Consider the following 15,711-nt stretch of genomic DNA (forward strand, 5'->3'; position numbering starts at 1 on the left):
GCATTTAACATACAATAGAGTATCAAATTGTATAAGGATAAATATGCTTTTATACAAACAGTATTGAATTCTGTGTGGATAATTATGCTTTTAAATAAAAGTACTCATTGTTTCAAAACGCTCTGAATTTGTACTACTCAACTTCCTCCAGCTTACAAACACCTACACATTTTCCTGTTAGTATGCAAATCCCAGGACAGCAAACTTTACTGGCCTACTTTTCTTATTTATATCAGATAGGTCCTTTAGAAGCACTTCACAGATGAAATATGGCTTTGTAGGGACAGCCTGAAGAAAATCTTTCTAAAATACTTACCATAAACATACGATGTGAAACTGTCTATATCAAAACTTAGAAGTATGAGCTGGTTCCCTGGCAACATTAAGCATAACCAGGACACAGTATATAGCACTGGACTGAGAATTCATTCAGTTCATAATGGGTAAGTAATATTTCTGAAAGTATTTTCCTCCTGCTAAATCTACTGCACAGAACCAAGGTGAATTTAACACTTCATTAAAGAAATCTTTGCAACAGAAGATACCTTTGTAGGTCTTCTACAATCAGATCCAATACAGTCCTCATGATAAGAAGAGCAGTAGGTGAAGCCAAGTCACACAACTGAACACAAATACGTCTCAACATATGCTGAATAGGCTGGCAAGATGAACCAGAGAAAGATCGAACTATCTCTTGGATCAGTTTGGCCTGAACATGAAGATGCATACTCCACAGCTTCCTGGTGTTGAGTGCCACTGAAATATCATGTGGTTCAATCACCTGCAGGAACAGAAGGACAGGAGGTTTTTCCTTTCAACTTTTATCATAAAACCTGAATTCTATCACAAGGTATAAACAAAGACTAAGTACTAATACTGTCCTCATCAAACATATGGAACACCATTTTCATTATTATCACTGAATGACAGGGCACGATTCCAGCAAATTAGGTATTCCTTCAGGAGCATAGGTTGTCACACATCTTTTATGCTTACAAAAGATCATAAATTCAAGATCCATGCCAAAAGAAAGAAGAGCCTTAATATACTGAGAGTTTGGCATTCTGGGTTAAATTCAAACGCTTCATAGCCAATCATTTAAGTAGCAGAATGGGAGTCTAGATAACTTCACAAGGGGTAAAAGGACAACACATGACTGCTAATTTTAAAAGATGCTCCAAATAATAACAATTTTGTTTCTGATGAAAAAATGTATCTTCAAAGACTCTATATGAACACAAATGCTTTGCAGAAACTTTAATTCATCCTTTCACATATCTGTATTTTCCACAACTACAAAAATGGTCTAAGGGTTATACATAATTAAAATTCTTTAAAAACTAAATAAATCTAAATTATACCTGAGTCGTCTGCATGGGCAGTGGAAGAGGCAACAATTCTGAAAGCAGTATAAGTCCAGAGAAAAAACCTTCAGGAATTCTCAAAATTGAAGAGAGAACTTCCTTCAGCATTAAAGACCAAGTATTATTCGCCAAAGTTTCTTCAGAAATTGTAAGTTTTTCATTAACACCTTGTGTAAAAGTCAGTAAGATATCAACAATGTCATTCTGAATTTTTTGTTCATCACTATCTAAGCGGCCTGAGAGAGGAATAGAACACAGGAGCATGTGTAAAGAAACAAGTGCTGATGGAACACGCATGTCTTTGAATTCAAAAGATCCACCCCTCAGGAGTTCTGTTAGCATTGTTTTAAGGAGAGTAAGCGTACAGCGGGCCATAGAAATAGTAGTAACTCTGTGAAGTGTGGTGCCCATGTTGACATGGAGTCGCCAAGGCTGAATAAGTATGCTGTTCAGCTTCTGTAATACCCGGATGAAGGTGTCCATTCCCTCAGAAGAAAAGAGCTGAATAACTGCAAGATTCCATTTAAGGTCTTTCTGTTGACCTGTATGGAAAAGAAATAACATTTCTGTATGTCTAATTTCTCTGGGGCAATCACAGTTAACTTTAGACATGTTTAAGTCAAAGACTCAGAAAACTAAGATTTCTACGTTAAGCAGTACAAATGTATCAACCGTACCTTCTACCAGAGGCGGTGGACATGCAACATGACAAAGAACACGAAGTGCAGTAGGAAGACCAACTCCATCTGGGGTCATCAAACTGTCAATATTCTTTTATGGGGGGAAAAAAAAAAATAAAAATAAAAGAACCCGTATTACAAGGAAGGACTTTACAACAAGTGTATCACTAGCTTAGTACTCAAATTCTGTATTTACTTACTGTAAGTAATCCACAAAATTTAAGCTCAATTATTCCACCTTTTGGAAAGTGGTCACAAATACAGCAGAAGCAAAAAACAGAGGGTCAATGTTTGCGTTATGGTTTTATGGGAAGCTGAAAGATTTCAACAGTTGGATCTTTGCATCATGTAGTTACCTTAGATTTTGTTTCAATAAATATAACTGAGTGCAAGAACTGGCCTAGATCATAAGCTTTTAATAAAAATATTTTGGATAATAGTATATATTTTTAAGTATCATATGTTAGTACATACCTAAGATAAAATATCAAACTACAAAAGGTCTAAGCTTATAGAACACAACTAAAAGATAGCATCTATCTGTATTTTACTAACCTGTTTGATATATTCAATGAGATTTGGAATACAATTTATTTCAAATCTAAGATTCTTCAAAGGTTCAAGCCACTTGCTGAGCTCTAGGGGAAAAAAAAAGACTTAAGTAACTTGTCAGTGCATTTATGAACATAGAACTTTTTTCAATAAAAATGTACTTAATTTACACAACAGGTACTAAGGCAAAGTGTGAAATTTGTGAGGCATACATTGCAGCTGTAGCCAGCTGAAAAGCATCAACAAAAATAAGACTTCAGAACAGGCAATACACCTCACGTACATGGACAAAATTTGGCTTAAGTCAACCCAAACACTCAAATAATTTTCACCTTATTATCTATATTATTTGTAATAATATAAAAGACACTAAGGGTCCCGCTGTCAGCTGAAGAAAAAGCCATCAGGAGCAAGGACCAAAGCACATTCCCTTTAATGTACATAACAGGTTATTACAAAAGGAATACAAAACTCTTATTAAATGCCCAAATGGAGCCAATCTCTGCACCAGTAGCACATACTCATTCTGGAAGTCTTTATAGATTAACAGTCTCTCTCTTAGTCCAGAATTACCTGAAAGTCCCAATTTTTGGGGACAAGAGATTTAAAGTTTTAACACCCATTGTTCCTGAAAATATTTAAAAGAATGTGAAGGTTCAAAGGTCGACTGGATACGAATTGAACAAGCATTCTCAGACTAATTTCATGATTTGGTTTAAGCCAAAGGCTTAAGGCATGTGAAGCCCTGCTTCTCATGAAACTGATTATCAGGTGAGGAGCAAAGAAATAAAAGCATGGCAGAGGAGGGAATTAAACTAAAACTTTGAAGAATTCTGATTTCTTTCAGTGCATTTAAGTTTTGGAAGAAATTATTGGTATGTCTACACAAGTCAGTTGAGCGGTGCAGAGCACAACTCTGGACATCAGAGTTTCAATGTTCTGGTGTCAGAACAGTCCCCAACAGGCTTTTTCCAAATGACCTGGGCCTGATCTGTGAGGCAACACACCAAGACACAGTTTGGAGGTCAAAAAATTTAGTAACAGGGTAACATGGACTATTCCATGCCACTTGGCCTAGGTACCAGGAAACGGCCCAGGTTTATTTATTAGTATATAAAGACCCTACAAGGCTACATCACTAAAGGGAAAAACAGAAGTAAGAGTCAGCTCACTGACTAGTTAGTCCACTTTTACTAAAACTTGCTCTCCTATTTTCAACACAGAAATAATTTCAAACTTCCTGTAATTATCCAAAATTCATGGTAGTTATTACTTGAAAAATAATATAACTATAAAGAATTTCCTATTTAACTCTCATTAACAGAAAAAAAAATTACACATTATCTCAGTGACTCAACTAATCAGATGCAGCTGGAAAAAGAACCTCATTACACACATTATCCAAACCAGATGATCATGAAGCATCAATTACCCACATATAAAAGGTTTCTTCTATACATTCAAACAATTCAGTTGCTAATGACACATACCGTACCTTGCAATTTGGTGTTATTTTCGTCTGCTTTACAAAGCTTCAGCAAAGGCACCGAGTGCTGTTCCAGCATTTGGACATCACTGGAAGATTGAACCACCAGCAAAACAAGGATGCAGGCATAATTATAAGCAACTGACTTCTTAGACTTTGAGTCTCTGAAACAACAATAAGGATTTTCTTTAGATCTCAGCTAATACAACTGTGTATCTGTTAGGTTTTCATTCTTTGACCCCTAAAAATCTACCTACAGAACTTTTACCTTCACCAAGGATTGCCTCATATAATTATCAACCAAAAAAAAAACCCAAACAATTTTCTCCTATCCTTTTGGAAAAGTGAAAGCTTTCTTTTACATTGACTTCATATTTATTTCAGCATCCACAAAAGACTAGAGCAAGTCAAGCAGCACACAAATCTTTTTCCATAACTCTGTCTGTTTTACAAATCTTGTTTTAAAAGCACTGCTACCTAAAGTAGTAAAACTGCATGTCCAGAGAAAATAATGACTGGTTTTAACACTTATAAGAACTCAAAGAACTGAGAGATTCCCACCCCAGAGAAGTGTGCAGTGTCCAGTTTCCCCAGTCAAATCTTTTGCTTGTTTCACAGTCAAATTTTATGCTTGAATGAAAACTGCCTACTTACTGATTTTTTCATATAGCCAGAAGTCTGACTTATATTACAACACCTTTGTGGATGACCTATGCAGATTCTGGCTATTAAGTACCTGATTACAAATGACAGGCCTGATTTTCTATTCCGTTCTTCTACTTAAAAATTGTTTTGTTTTGTTTTTAAATAAAAATATCATGATATAAAAGAAAAAATATTTTAGATTTTACTGAATTATTTATAGAAGATATATAGTTTTAAAATGTAAAAACCTAAAGGATATAAATAAACTCATAAATTACCCTAAAGCTTCTTTGGAATAGTACTCCATTAAAGTAATAAGACTTTGGAGATTTTTCTCCAGACTGAATACATGAGCCACAGCAGATCTTCCCACAGGGTTAAAGGTAATCAAGTAAAGGTTGTGAAGTGTTCCCAGCAGATCTGAATGGTCAGTCTCCTCACTGGCTGTGCACCGCTGAAAGTGGCAGAATAATTCTGAAATGCACTGTAACGTCTGTGTTGAATGCAGGAGCCACAGTGCAAAAGTATCCTCACTGGCACCATCCGATTGGAGACCTTCCTCTTGATCCGGATCAGAAAACTGACAAAGTGCTCTGATCAACAAGTTCGTTGCTTCATACTCGGAAATAAAGAAAAGAAGACCCTTCTGTGACTGTGCCAGGAAACGCAATATATCTCGTATAGCTTGAAGCACACCTGGATGTGCGCCTGTCACTGGAATAGACAGTAGCAAAGTAATGCATTCCAAGAAATGGTGACTATGAAGATACCTGAAAAAAAAACGAACAGGAAAACGATCAGTAATATTATAACCATCTGTCAATACTGCATAATAACATCATATAAAGTTACATGCCTCCTAGCTTCAGTACTTACTGCTCTGTGGACTATGAGAAATTATAACTAATTATGAAGCAGTACAAAATTTTAATCTTACAAAACATAACTGCTATAAAATTTACAGGGAATGAATCCCTAAACATAAAGTTCTGATCTCCAAAAAAAAAAAAAACCCCAAAACAAACAAAAAAACCCCACTCACCTTACCTACAAACAAAATAACACTCCATGTTTTACTAAATTTGCTGCATCTGAATCATCATCAATGCTGCATTAAATGTTTTAAATGTGCTAAGAAATTAATCATTATAGCACACGTAAGAGGTGATTTGAAGACTCTTTGCATGTAGATACTTATATTCAGTCATGACCTACACTGCTACTATCAAAGAAACCTGTTAGCATTTAGAGAAATACCTTCTAGACAGAAACTTGCTAACAGAGAAATAACACATGAGATCCTTTAAATGGCTGAAGGCAGGCAGGCCTCAGCTCCTCTGCCCATGCTGTGAAACAGTGAGCTACGCTGACACAACTGCATGACTTCTAACCAAGGCTGGCTTATATCTTGCCAGCTTGGCATAGAGAGAGAGGTATTCCAGACTTGTTTTATTCATACGCATAGACTTGTTCCAAGACGACAAAGGGAAAACACTCTAGATCTGTAACAGTTTTCAAATTTGCACTTGTACAGCACCTAGCACAACTAGCCAGGATCTATGAAGTGCTAGCACGGTACCAGTAATAGCAAGAGGTTAGCTTCTTGTTATATGCATGCTAGGTTCATTGAAAGCCAACAAAGTAACAGGTACATTAACGATCAAACTCTCTCAGACTCTGTAAGCACAATCCAGAATCCTCCAATAAAGTACAAAGTGAAACATCTAGAAAAGTGTTAGTCAGCAAGGTCATCCTTAAAAAATATCTGTATCAAGCTGGAGGAAATACACTCTGGAAAGTGAACTTGCGATTGCCATACCTAAACAGAACAGGGTAAGGATCATCCCTTTCTGGAGGGCCTGTAATGCGTGCCATGGTTGGGAAAGATTTCACAGGTGGCTGAATCATTGTATGAGGAGCAGTTTCCATCAAATGGAAGATTTCTTCAAGAAGACTAACAAGTTTTTCCATTTCTCCTTCGCTTATATTAGAAGATTCCAAAAGATGATCCATGTCCATAGGAGCCTCCACATCATTCTCATACTCTTGGTTGGTTCTTTCAAGTCCTGTCAAGTCCTGGTCCTGTTCTGGCTCCGTGTGATTCGGAAGAGAAGGAGTGTTCTCTGCTAACTGATCAACCACCTTTTTAATATCTGACAGAATCTCATAGAAGTGACATTTCTGGAGAATTGCAGAACCAGCAGTAACTACTCTCACAGTCTGATCTAACAGTATGAGTTCCAGGAGTTTCTGATAACCACTTTTTTCATGTACATCTACGCCACCCCTTAGAAACATTTCCATTCCCTCAGTCATACTAATAACACTATCCAAAGCTTTAAAAGCATTAAGCTTAAGGGAGGACGACACGTGATCTGCAAACAACAGTTCAAATAACACATTAATAACTCCTGCCTGCAAGAGTGCCATTATTCCTTGCGTCCCACATTCTCCTAACGATGATACCAATTTTGTCCCAGCTTTGAGTTGTCGGACATTCAAAGCAATGGGCTGTTTGAGAGCTACCTGAAGGTTTAAAGCTTGCAGGGTCCAGTCTACTAGCTGGGTAATATAGTCTTGCTTTGTGTCTTTCACCTGCAGGTAGCTCAATCCCTTTACTATTAAACTCGGAACTTCTTCTAATGCAGTGACCCACTTTGCACCCCTTTCCTCTTGATATAATTCCAACAGTTCAGTTAATTTAACTGAGGCTTCCACTGCCCCTGAATTTTCTTTTTCTGGGTCTTGGTCCTTTATTTTACCAACTTCATTTTCAAATACAGTCTTGTAAGGGCAGCTAAAGTATAAAAGAGGTCCAAGCTCCCTTTCAAAAGGTTCATATGTCACAGGAGGCACAGATGCAAGATCCTCAGGAGTATATTCAATATCAAAGCTTGGATACTTAAACGTTTCACGTTCCAGATCAGCAATTCCATCTTCATCACTTGAAATCTGCTCATATCCATCATCTCCTAAAAAGAAAAAGATTCAGTTATGAAATAAAATCACTTACAAATAAACCAGTTCATAACTGCAGAGAATATTCTCAAAATAAAAAAGTAATAATTTATTTAATACAAATATTACTGGTTAGAGAACAATCATACACTAACATACAGAAAGCTTTCTCTCTCCAGATGTAAGTGAAAGCCCCAGCTGACAGATTTTTTTATGTAATGACGGAGATATTTAAAAGAATGTATAAAGCAAAAAGTTTAACTAGGGTACACGTTACTACAAGAATATTGTCCAATTTTCTTCCTATGATTGCATCTCTCATAAAACTTCTAGCCTAACTTCATTACATAAACAACTTTAATTGATTTTTAATTAAGAAATAATTTCTTTCACCACTTTCCTGTATTTTTAAACAAAACAGATAACAAGATCGCATGTTCATTCTCACCTATAAAAGCTGTATCTATTTTCCTCTATTTATGGAAAGTAACAGGAAGATTTACTATAAAATAATAAATATTCCACAGCGAAATACTGTTCTCAAGAATCTCAGAACCATAAATAAGGCAGGCAATGGTGCAATGACCATGGGAAAGAGATCCAGTTCTCTTTGCACCTAGTCATCATAATAGTACTCCCATCAAAATTTCATAAACCTGATTTATTTTCCTAACTTTTTACAACTTCACTTACCTTCACCTTCTTCTTCCTCTTCACCCTCCTCTTCATCTTCATCTTCCTCCTCCTCTTCCTCTTCCTCATCAGCAATACTCTCTACTGTATGCCCATCATCATCATCCTCATCCTCCTCCTCCTCAACATCCACATCATCTTCATCTTCTCCTTCTTCTGGTTGATCTTCCTCTACTTCTCCATCATCAGAATACTGGCTTTCTTGATGAATGGATGTTCGATCAGGAGAAATGGGCTCAAAGTAATCCTCCCTATGGTCCACATCATCTTCTTTTTCCCCAACCACTGAAAACATATACGAATTTTAAGAAATAAGAGTACTTCTCCAAAATCCAATGCTCAATAATATGTTTTAGAATTCTGCACTATGCATAGTGGAGATATAAAAAAAGCTTGAAGAAAATCTTCAGGTGATTTGACTGAACACAAGCAACAATCACTTAGTTCTATAAGACTATAAAGAAACATGTAAAGAGTTCTTGGCACTTTTAACCCATACGGAGACCAGAGAATTTGGCAGATGCTGCAGAGGGATAGAGGAGAAGGGCAATGAACACCAGAGTCAACAGAACATTTACATAAAACATGAGCAGCATGTTCAAGCAGTGTATTGGTCAACAGCTGATATTCTCAAATCTACTAACTCTTAAATAGATACAATTTAACATAGCCAACAGATTTTCTTTCAAATCCCTTTCCTAAAACTGAATCTGTCCAGCAGGACTAACAGCAGACAGGAAACCTCACATGGGGCAGGACCAAAGAATTCTGCCTCCACTAAGCAGTGATGTACAGCAGATAAAACAGTCTGTTCTCATTCTACCTGACACTGGCATAGGTTCATCCTCATCATCATCAGGAGGAGGAGGGCCTGGAGGTGTCCTTGGTCCCCTAGGTTGTGGTCTTGGAGGGCTGCCATTGAACTGGTCTTCTTTCTCTCCATCAACTATATTTATTGTGAAAATAAAAACTTGCATTTAATGGAATCGCAGGAATAGAAGCAGGAAGTTTTAGTTTTTCAGTGCTACTTGTAACTAGGGACACCTTCATTTCCCAGCTGTTACTTAATCTGTATTCTGCATCTGCAGTATGTGAGGCAGTTTTCTGAAGTCACTTTTGATGTAAACAAGAACTACATCAATAAGCAAGCTTATTAACACTACTCATGTTTTTTTAATATAATACTGGGTTAAAATTAACATGGGTAATTGCCATTTTTGCCTTTGACACTAGCAGTATTATAAACTCTACCAATAATATCTGAGTTACTTTTTAAAAGGAAGTTTACATTTTAATCAACTGGTTTTTACAGTTTAGAACTTTTTTTTACTACACAGAGTATTCAACTTTTGCAGCCCAATAGCTGTACCTTGAACAAGACAGTTCTAATTTTAAATCGAAAACCAAAATTGAAGCAGAAACTTGATCATGGATTCTATTCATGGACACTCTAACACCAATGCAAAGCAAACACTCTTCTGTAATGTACTTTACATACAAGTCACAAAAGGAAAGCTAATTATGACTGTCAAATTTTCTTGTTATGATTTTAATACTATTCTGATCACTTTTTTTGAGATTTCAATCATCTAAATTTTAATGAGTTCACGCAAATTAAACTGCATTTTGTCCATCCTAAGTAATTAGCAATAGATGAAGTATCCCAGTCTCAAAAAAGCACTAGACAAGAATCTACTTAAAATCATTCAATACAAATCTAAAAGAAAATACAAAACTAAAGGACAAAGACATAAAGCTAGAAAAATAAAGCCACTGAAATCTAAAATGTGAGAGAATTGGGTTTTTTTCAGATGGGATACTATAATGTTGATTTTATAAAAAAAAAAAAAATCTATGTCTTCTCACAAGGCTTACCATGTTTCGGGTTTCTTTTTAAACCAGGCTGTTGCTGGGGAGGTGGTGGTGGAGGTGGGGGTGGAGGAGGTGACTCTCTCTCATGACTTATTACCCTGTCAACTGAGCCATATATGGCCAAAGTCAGACAGTTGTACCACCCTCTTAGAACTAATCCATCCGTGTTGACCTGTTTTGTTAAAAAAGAAAAAGCATTTAAAAACAACACAAGACAACTTCAGAAAAGTTATTTTATTTTAATATCACTCTATCAGTATCTGCAGAAAAGCAAGAAAGGAGAACTAAACATTAAAGTACCTCTTTACCCCACATTTTGAAAACTGAGAAAACTTTAAATATATCAACCATTACAACAAATAAATAATCTTCCTCTAAAAGCATTGAATTCCTTGCAATATATTGCCTAATGTACTACAGGCTATTAATGAAAAAAAACATTACCGTGGGTCACACAAATACTGATCTAAATGAAATAAACCCAAACAGAACTGAAAATTATGTGCTTAGCTGTAGCCTGCAGCCACAATGTTCTGATTCATCTTTGCTCCTTAGTGGGTAGTTCTTTTGCTAATCTCCATAGGAACTGTCAAGCAATCAAATCTTCTACAACTTATGTCGTTATAGATGCAGACTCTAAAGTAATGAGTATCTGAACTACAGGCAGGTTTTAGAATAAGTTCTTAAACAATAAATGCTTTACACAGTGCTAATGCACCACACGCAACCACATTTATACCTAAATGACATATAGAAAAGGAGGTTTAAATCATATTGCATTACCTTTGCATTGGGTCTGAAAATAATTGAAGTATTTTCATCATATTCAAGGCTGTTAAGTAAAATATACAAAGTTATTTTTCCGTTAATGTAAAGCATGTTTATAGAAATGAAACACAGCAGTACTAAACACATAAGCCAATAATAAAACACTGAACAAATACATGCTCTTAAAAACACAAGAGCAAAATCACTTATTTCTACAAAATACATTTCATTAATATACATGGGCTCTGTAAGTTTAAAAATAACAGAATCTTCTCTTCTTTTAAGCATGAACCTCTGTCCTCCCACACAGATTGGAGGGAAAGGGCAAGAACACAACTAGCAAAAACCAGACCAAACATGAAAATCATGGGAGATATGGATTTTCTATTGTGCATTTTCTGCACTAAAAAATTCTCAAGAAGAAACAGTAGATAATGAAGTCACGCACAAATCTTCAAAGTACTTACCTCCCCAGCCTATCAAAAACAGGGGCACTTGGCTTGCTGACATTGTTGAAAAACAAGTCCAGTTGAAAGGTATGTGGGGACGTCTCCCTGGAAAGAGAATAAAAGTAAAAATTAAACCCTTTGAGCTCCTTATCAGAGTAGGCAGGACTAACAAGGGAAAAAAACTTTAAATTATACTGTTTAAATAATTTCCCAAAATAATTTCAAGTTCAGCAGACACATAAATACATTTTACCTTTTTATATAGGAGGTTCTATTGAGATATACAAGTTCAAGACAAAAATAACAGGAACGTGTTCCTAAATCAGACACCTAGCATCTTTCACTTACCCATAAGCCCTATTGTCAGGCAAACTTGTGTGAGCTCTCACTCCTGGAGGAATGACACGTACTTCATTTATGTAAACCACGCATGGAAAACGAACTACATCTATATTGGTACTTTGCTACAAAACAGAAAAAAAAGAAAGTCTAAGTAATGTAAAATGGAAACAACATAAGTACTCATATTCTTTATTAACCCAATTAAGGTTGCAATCCTAATAATTACAAAATTTGATTATGTAAAATGTTAAACACTATTAAATTAAAAGATTTTTTTTCTTCTGGCACTTATATATTTTAACACTTTTTCACAGAAAGTGTTACTGGTTTATTTACACCATTAGTTCCCTTTATTTGCAAGAATCTTTTAAACAGCAACAAGTTTTTCTCTAGCAGAAGGTATGTTGGTAAGGGCAAAAACTGGAACTTAAATTATTAAAGAAAAACTGAGTATATAGTTCCCTTTTATTAAAACATATCAAGTTTATAACTAAAGAAAAAAGAAAATGTGTTTTAATTTTAAACACTAGCAAATTTTATATTTCAAATGTAATATTAGAAATAATAATGATACTATAAATGCTTTGCTAGACCTGTACAAAAATTCCATAGGATGCTTATTTATCCAATTTTGCAACAACATCTGAAAACCACTTGCAAATAACATTTCTGTCTACAACACAGAAATAGCAAGTATAAAGAAACACTATGCTTCAGCACTCCTAAAAGATGCTTGAGCAAAATAGGAAGTAATCATAAAGTCACAGTGACTTCTCATATAGCAGCCACCAAATTAATGCTAAAACTCTCCTCTCACTAGATTCACTATATTAGGTCTTATTATATTTATACATCATCTCTATGATATATACACTCACAAAATAGTAAACATAGATCAACTGTATGTCCAACTGTAAGAATATAAAGATTTTCTTGAACAGAAGCTCAGAATCACATTTCTCACTGAATGTTTCCAATTAGCAAATTGGATTAGCAAAGACTGCACTAGCAAAAAAAACCCAAAACAAACAAAACCAAACAACTGATCTAAATGTCTACCAACATAACTAAAAACTAAAAATTAAAAAACAAATTGATCTGCAATCAAAAGTCATATAACTTTGTCCTGGTTTCGGCCAGGATAGAGTTAATTTTCTTCCTAGTAGCTGGTATAGTGTTGTGTTTGGGATTTAGTATGAGAAGAAAGTTGATAACACACTGATGTTCTCAGCTGGTGCTAAGCAGTGTTTATATTAAGTCAAGGACTTTTCAGTTTCTCATGCCCAGCCAGCAAGAAGGCTGGAGGGGCACAAGAAGTTGGGAGGGGACACAGCCAGGACAACTGACCCAAACTGGCCAGAGGAATATTCCATACCATGTGATGTCATGGCTAGTATATAAACAGGGGGGAAAGCTAGCCAGGGGCCACTGCTCAGGAACCAGCTGGGCATCGGTCAGTGGGTGGTGAACAACTGCATTGTCCATCAATTGTTTTGTATATTCTTTTATTATTGTTATTATTATCATTATGACCAGTATTATTATTTTCTTCCTTTTCTGTCCTATTAAACTGTCTTTATCTCAACCCATGAGTTTTACTTTTTTTTTTTTTTTTTTTTCCAATTCTCTCCCCCATCCCGCTGCGGGGCAGGGGGGAAGCGAGCAAGCATCTGTGTGGTGCTTAGTTGCTAGCTGGGGTTAAACCACGACAAACTTTCATCACAGTCATAAAGCAAAAGAAACCCCAAAATTACCAGCATAAGGCAAGAAAGTACTCAGATTTTTAGAAAACTAATGAACAAAGAAATAGTCACAAGTAAAGTTTTTAAAATAATACTTAAGTGTGTGCTTTTGGGCACATATTACTGTCATTTAATAAGAAATCTATGCATACATCCTTTAGCACACAAATACAACATTGTGCCCTGAGGGCTGATGCATTACAAGCAGGATGGTAGAACAAAAGGAACCCTGCTATGACAGGGAACACAGCTTTCTTAACAGGAACGGTGACTGTAGCCTGCAAGGAGTGAGCTGCTTTGCCTTTAAAAAAGGTGTAGTGTCATATGGGAGACTCAGATTTCTGAAGGGAGGGCTGCTGCTGAGGAGGCTGCATCCCCAGCAGCACTACCCAAAGAAAGACAAATTCTTGCTTAAATGATATGGGATTATGCCCTGACAGCCATGCATCAATATTATCAGGATGGCAAGTGAATCCAATCCACTTTCCCTCCAAAACATGAAAAAAAAAAAACCGTACATTAGGACTGCTCAACACATGTTAAACTCCATACCTAAGCCAAATAATTTTATTACAAAACTCAGCAGTACTTTTCAAGAACTGCAAGTTCCAAGGCAAGACTCATGATCCATTTAGCTGAAGAATTAGGATAACATAAAGAACGCTTTTCTGCAACATGTAAAACACATTTTGGTTTTTTATTTAACAAAAATTCAATATGGTTTAGGTTTGGAAAATGTCACTGGCAAGAATGAAAGTGCCAGAAAGCATTATACACAATTAAAAACGTTGAATAAGAGAACATACTGTCCTGGAGAGGAACAGGAGTGGCTAGCATCTCCTGCCCAATACTGTCTTAAACAGTAGAATGAAAAATACACGTGGGTCTCTGATCCTGGCAGCTAGAAAGGGCTCCAGAATAACTTCCTGTTTGTTTTTAATTGCAGCATCAGCTCAAAATACTTAATTCTTTTTTTCCTTAATGCCTGTCCATGAACATAGTTGAGATATTCCATGATTCCATAACATCTTTCTCATGTTACACTACACTTTTTGTTTTCCCCGATGGTCCCCTTCTTCCTCCCTGAACAGCACAATGGACTGAGCCCTGGGCAAACCTGCTACAACACAAGCAGCTTCAAGGATGCTCAGGATCCAGCAGCCTCGAAGCAGAATATTTGCACGATCTCCCACTGCTAAAGCAAGTCTGAAATATTCCTTTTGCTCGCGATGCATGCAGGCTGCATAAATCTAAGGAAATATCTCACATACACACAAATGCCCCTCCTCCTCAGCAGCTACAGAAAAGCATTAGGCATCTCACCAGTGGCCCGGTATGGCCATCTCCCTGACCTCCTCCCTGAAGGCCTTCTCAAATCGGTTTTACCCTCGTTGTTTCCCACTAGCCTCTCCTCCCCGTTACCTCTAAACCTTCGCTCCTCTCCCACCGCCGTACCCTCCCTTAGCCCCCTGCTACCGCCGGGGCCTACACCAGCCCCGCTCGCCCCAGCGGCGCCCCGTGCCCCGCAGCCGCCGCGGCCCGGGGAGGCCCCGGGGCGGGCAGGAGGCCGCCAGCAGCAGCCGGGAAGAAGGAAGACGAGGGGGGGAGCGGCGACCCCAACGCCCCCGCCGCGTTACCTCCGCGCTCTGGTGCTTGAACGTGTCTAAAAACAGCAGCTCGGTTGCGGTGTCCACCGCCATCTTGGCTCGGCCGAGGGGGAAGAGCTTCCGGGCGGCAGCGCGACCGCTTCCGGGCCGCCGCCGTGCACGGGGGCGGGCGGGGCTGCGGCGAAGGGGCGGGGCTGCGGGGAGGGGGGGGGCTGCAGCGAAGGGGCGGGGCGAGGCGGGCGGTGACCGTTGCCCCGCCCGCGCGGGAGCCACAGCCCTCAGCGCCGTGAGGGGAGGCGGAGGCGGGGCCGGCGGCGGCCCTGCGGCCGTGGCCGTGGTCTCTGGCGCGGCGCTCCCGGCGGGCGAGGCCGCAGACCTGCCGCCCCCGCTGCTCTCCAGCCCGGGAGAGGTGCGGGGTCACTCGTGGCGCTGCCGAGTGTACTGGAGCAGGGCAAAGGCTGGGGGACGGAGAGCGGGGAGGCCGGGCGGGCTTTCCCCTCAGCGGTGGCTGCCCGCTGAAGGCAGCGGAGGGAGAGCTGCGGATCGGCGGCAG

General features: G+C 38.2%; 1 protein-coding gene across 1 annotated transcript in view; it reads right to left on the reverse strand.

The window, feature by feature from the left end:
- Window positions 1–15,314, reverse strand: part of VIRMA (vir like m6A methyltransferase associated) — a 28,201-nt gene extending 12,887 nt beyond the window's left edge. Inside the window, exons 1-14 of the mRNA XM_052788412.1 lie at window positions 15,189–15,314; window positions 11,816–11,931; window positions 11,486–11,572; window positions 11,034–11,082; window positions 10,254–10,422; window positions 9,202–9,324; window positions 8,379–8,663; window positions 6,547–7,699; window positions 5,006–5,497; window positions 4,092–4,246; window positions 2,600–2,682; window positions 2,042–2,135; window positions 1,362–1,906; window positions 546–781 (exon numbers count right to left, since the gene is read on the reverse strand). Coding sequence (XP_052644372.1) covers window positions 546–781; window positions 1,362–1,906; window positions 2,042–2,135; window positions 2,600–2,682; window positions 4,092–4,246; window positions 5,006–5,497; window positions 6,547–7,699; window positions 8,379–8,663; window positions 9,202–9,324; window positions 10,254–10,422; window positions 11,034–11,082; window positions 11,486–11,572; window positions 11,816–11,931; window positions 15,189–15,251 — 3,650 coding nt within the window. The 5' untranslated portion in view covers window positions 15,252–15,314. The remainder of the gene's footprint in view (window positions 1–545; window positions 782–1,361; window positions 1,907–2,041; window positions 2,136–2,599; window positions 2,683–4,091; window positions 4,247–5,005; window positions 5,498–6,546; window positions 7,700–8,378; window positions 8,664–9,201; window positions 9,325–10,253; window positions 10,423–11,033; window positions 11,083–11,485; window positions 11,573–11,815; window positions 11,932–15,188) is intronic.
- Window positions 15,315–15,711: the final 397 nt, after the last annotated feature.

The sequence above is a fragment of the Harpia harpyja genome, chromosome 5 (genome assembly GCF_026419915.1).
Source record: "Harpia harpyja isolate bHarHar1 chromosome 5, bHarHar1 primary haplotype, whole genome shotgun sequence".
NCBI lineage: Eukaryota > Metazoa > Chordata > Aves > Accipitriformes > Accipitridae > Harpia > Harpia harpyja.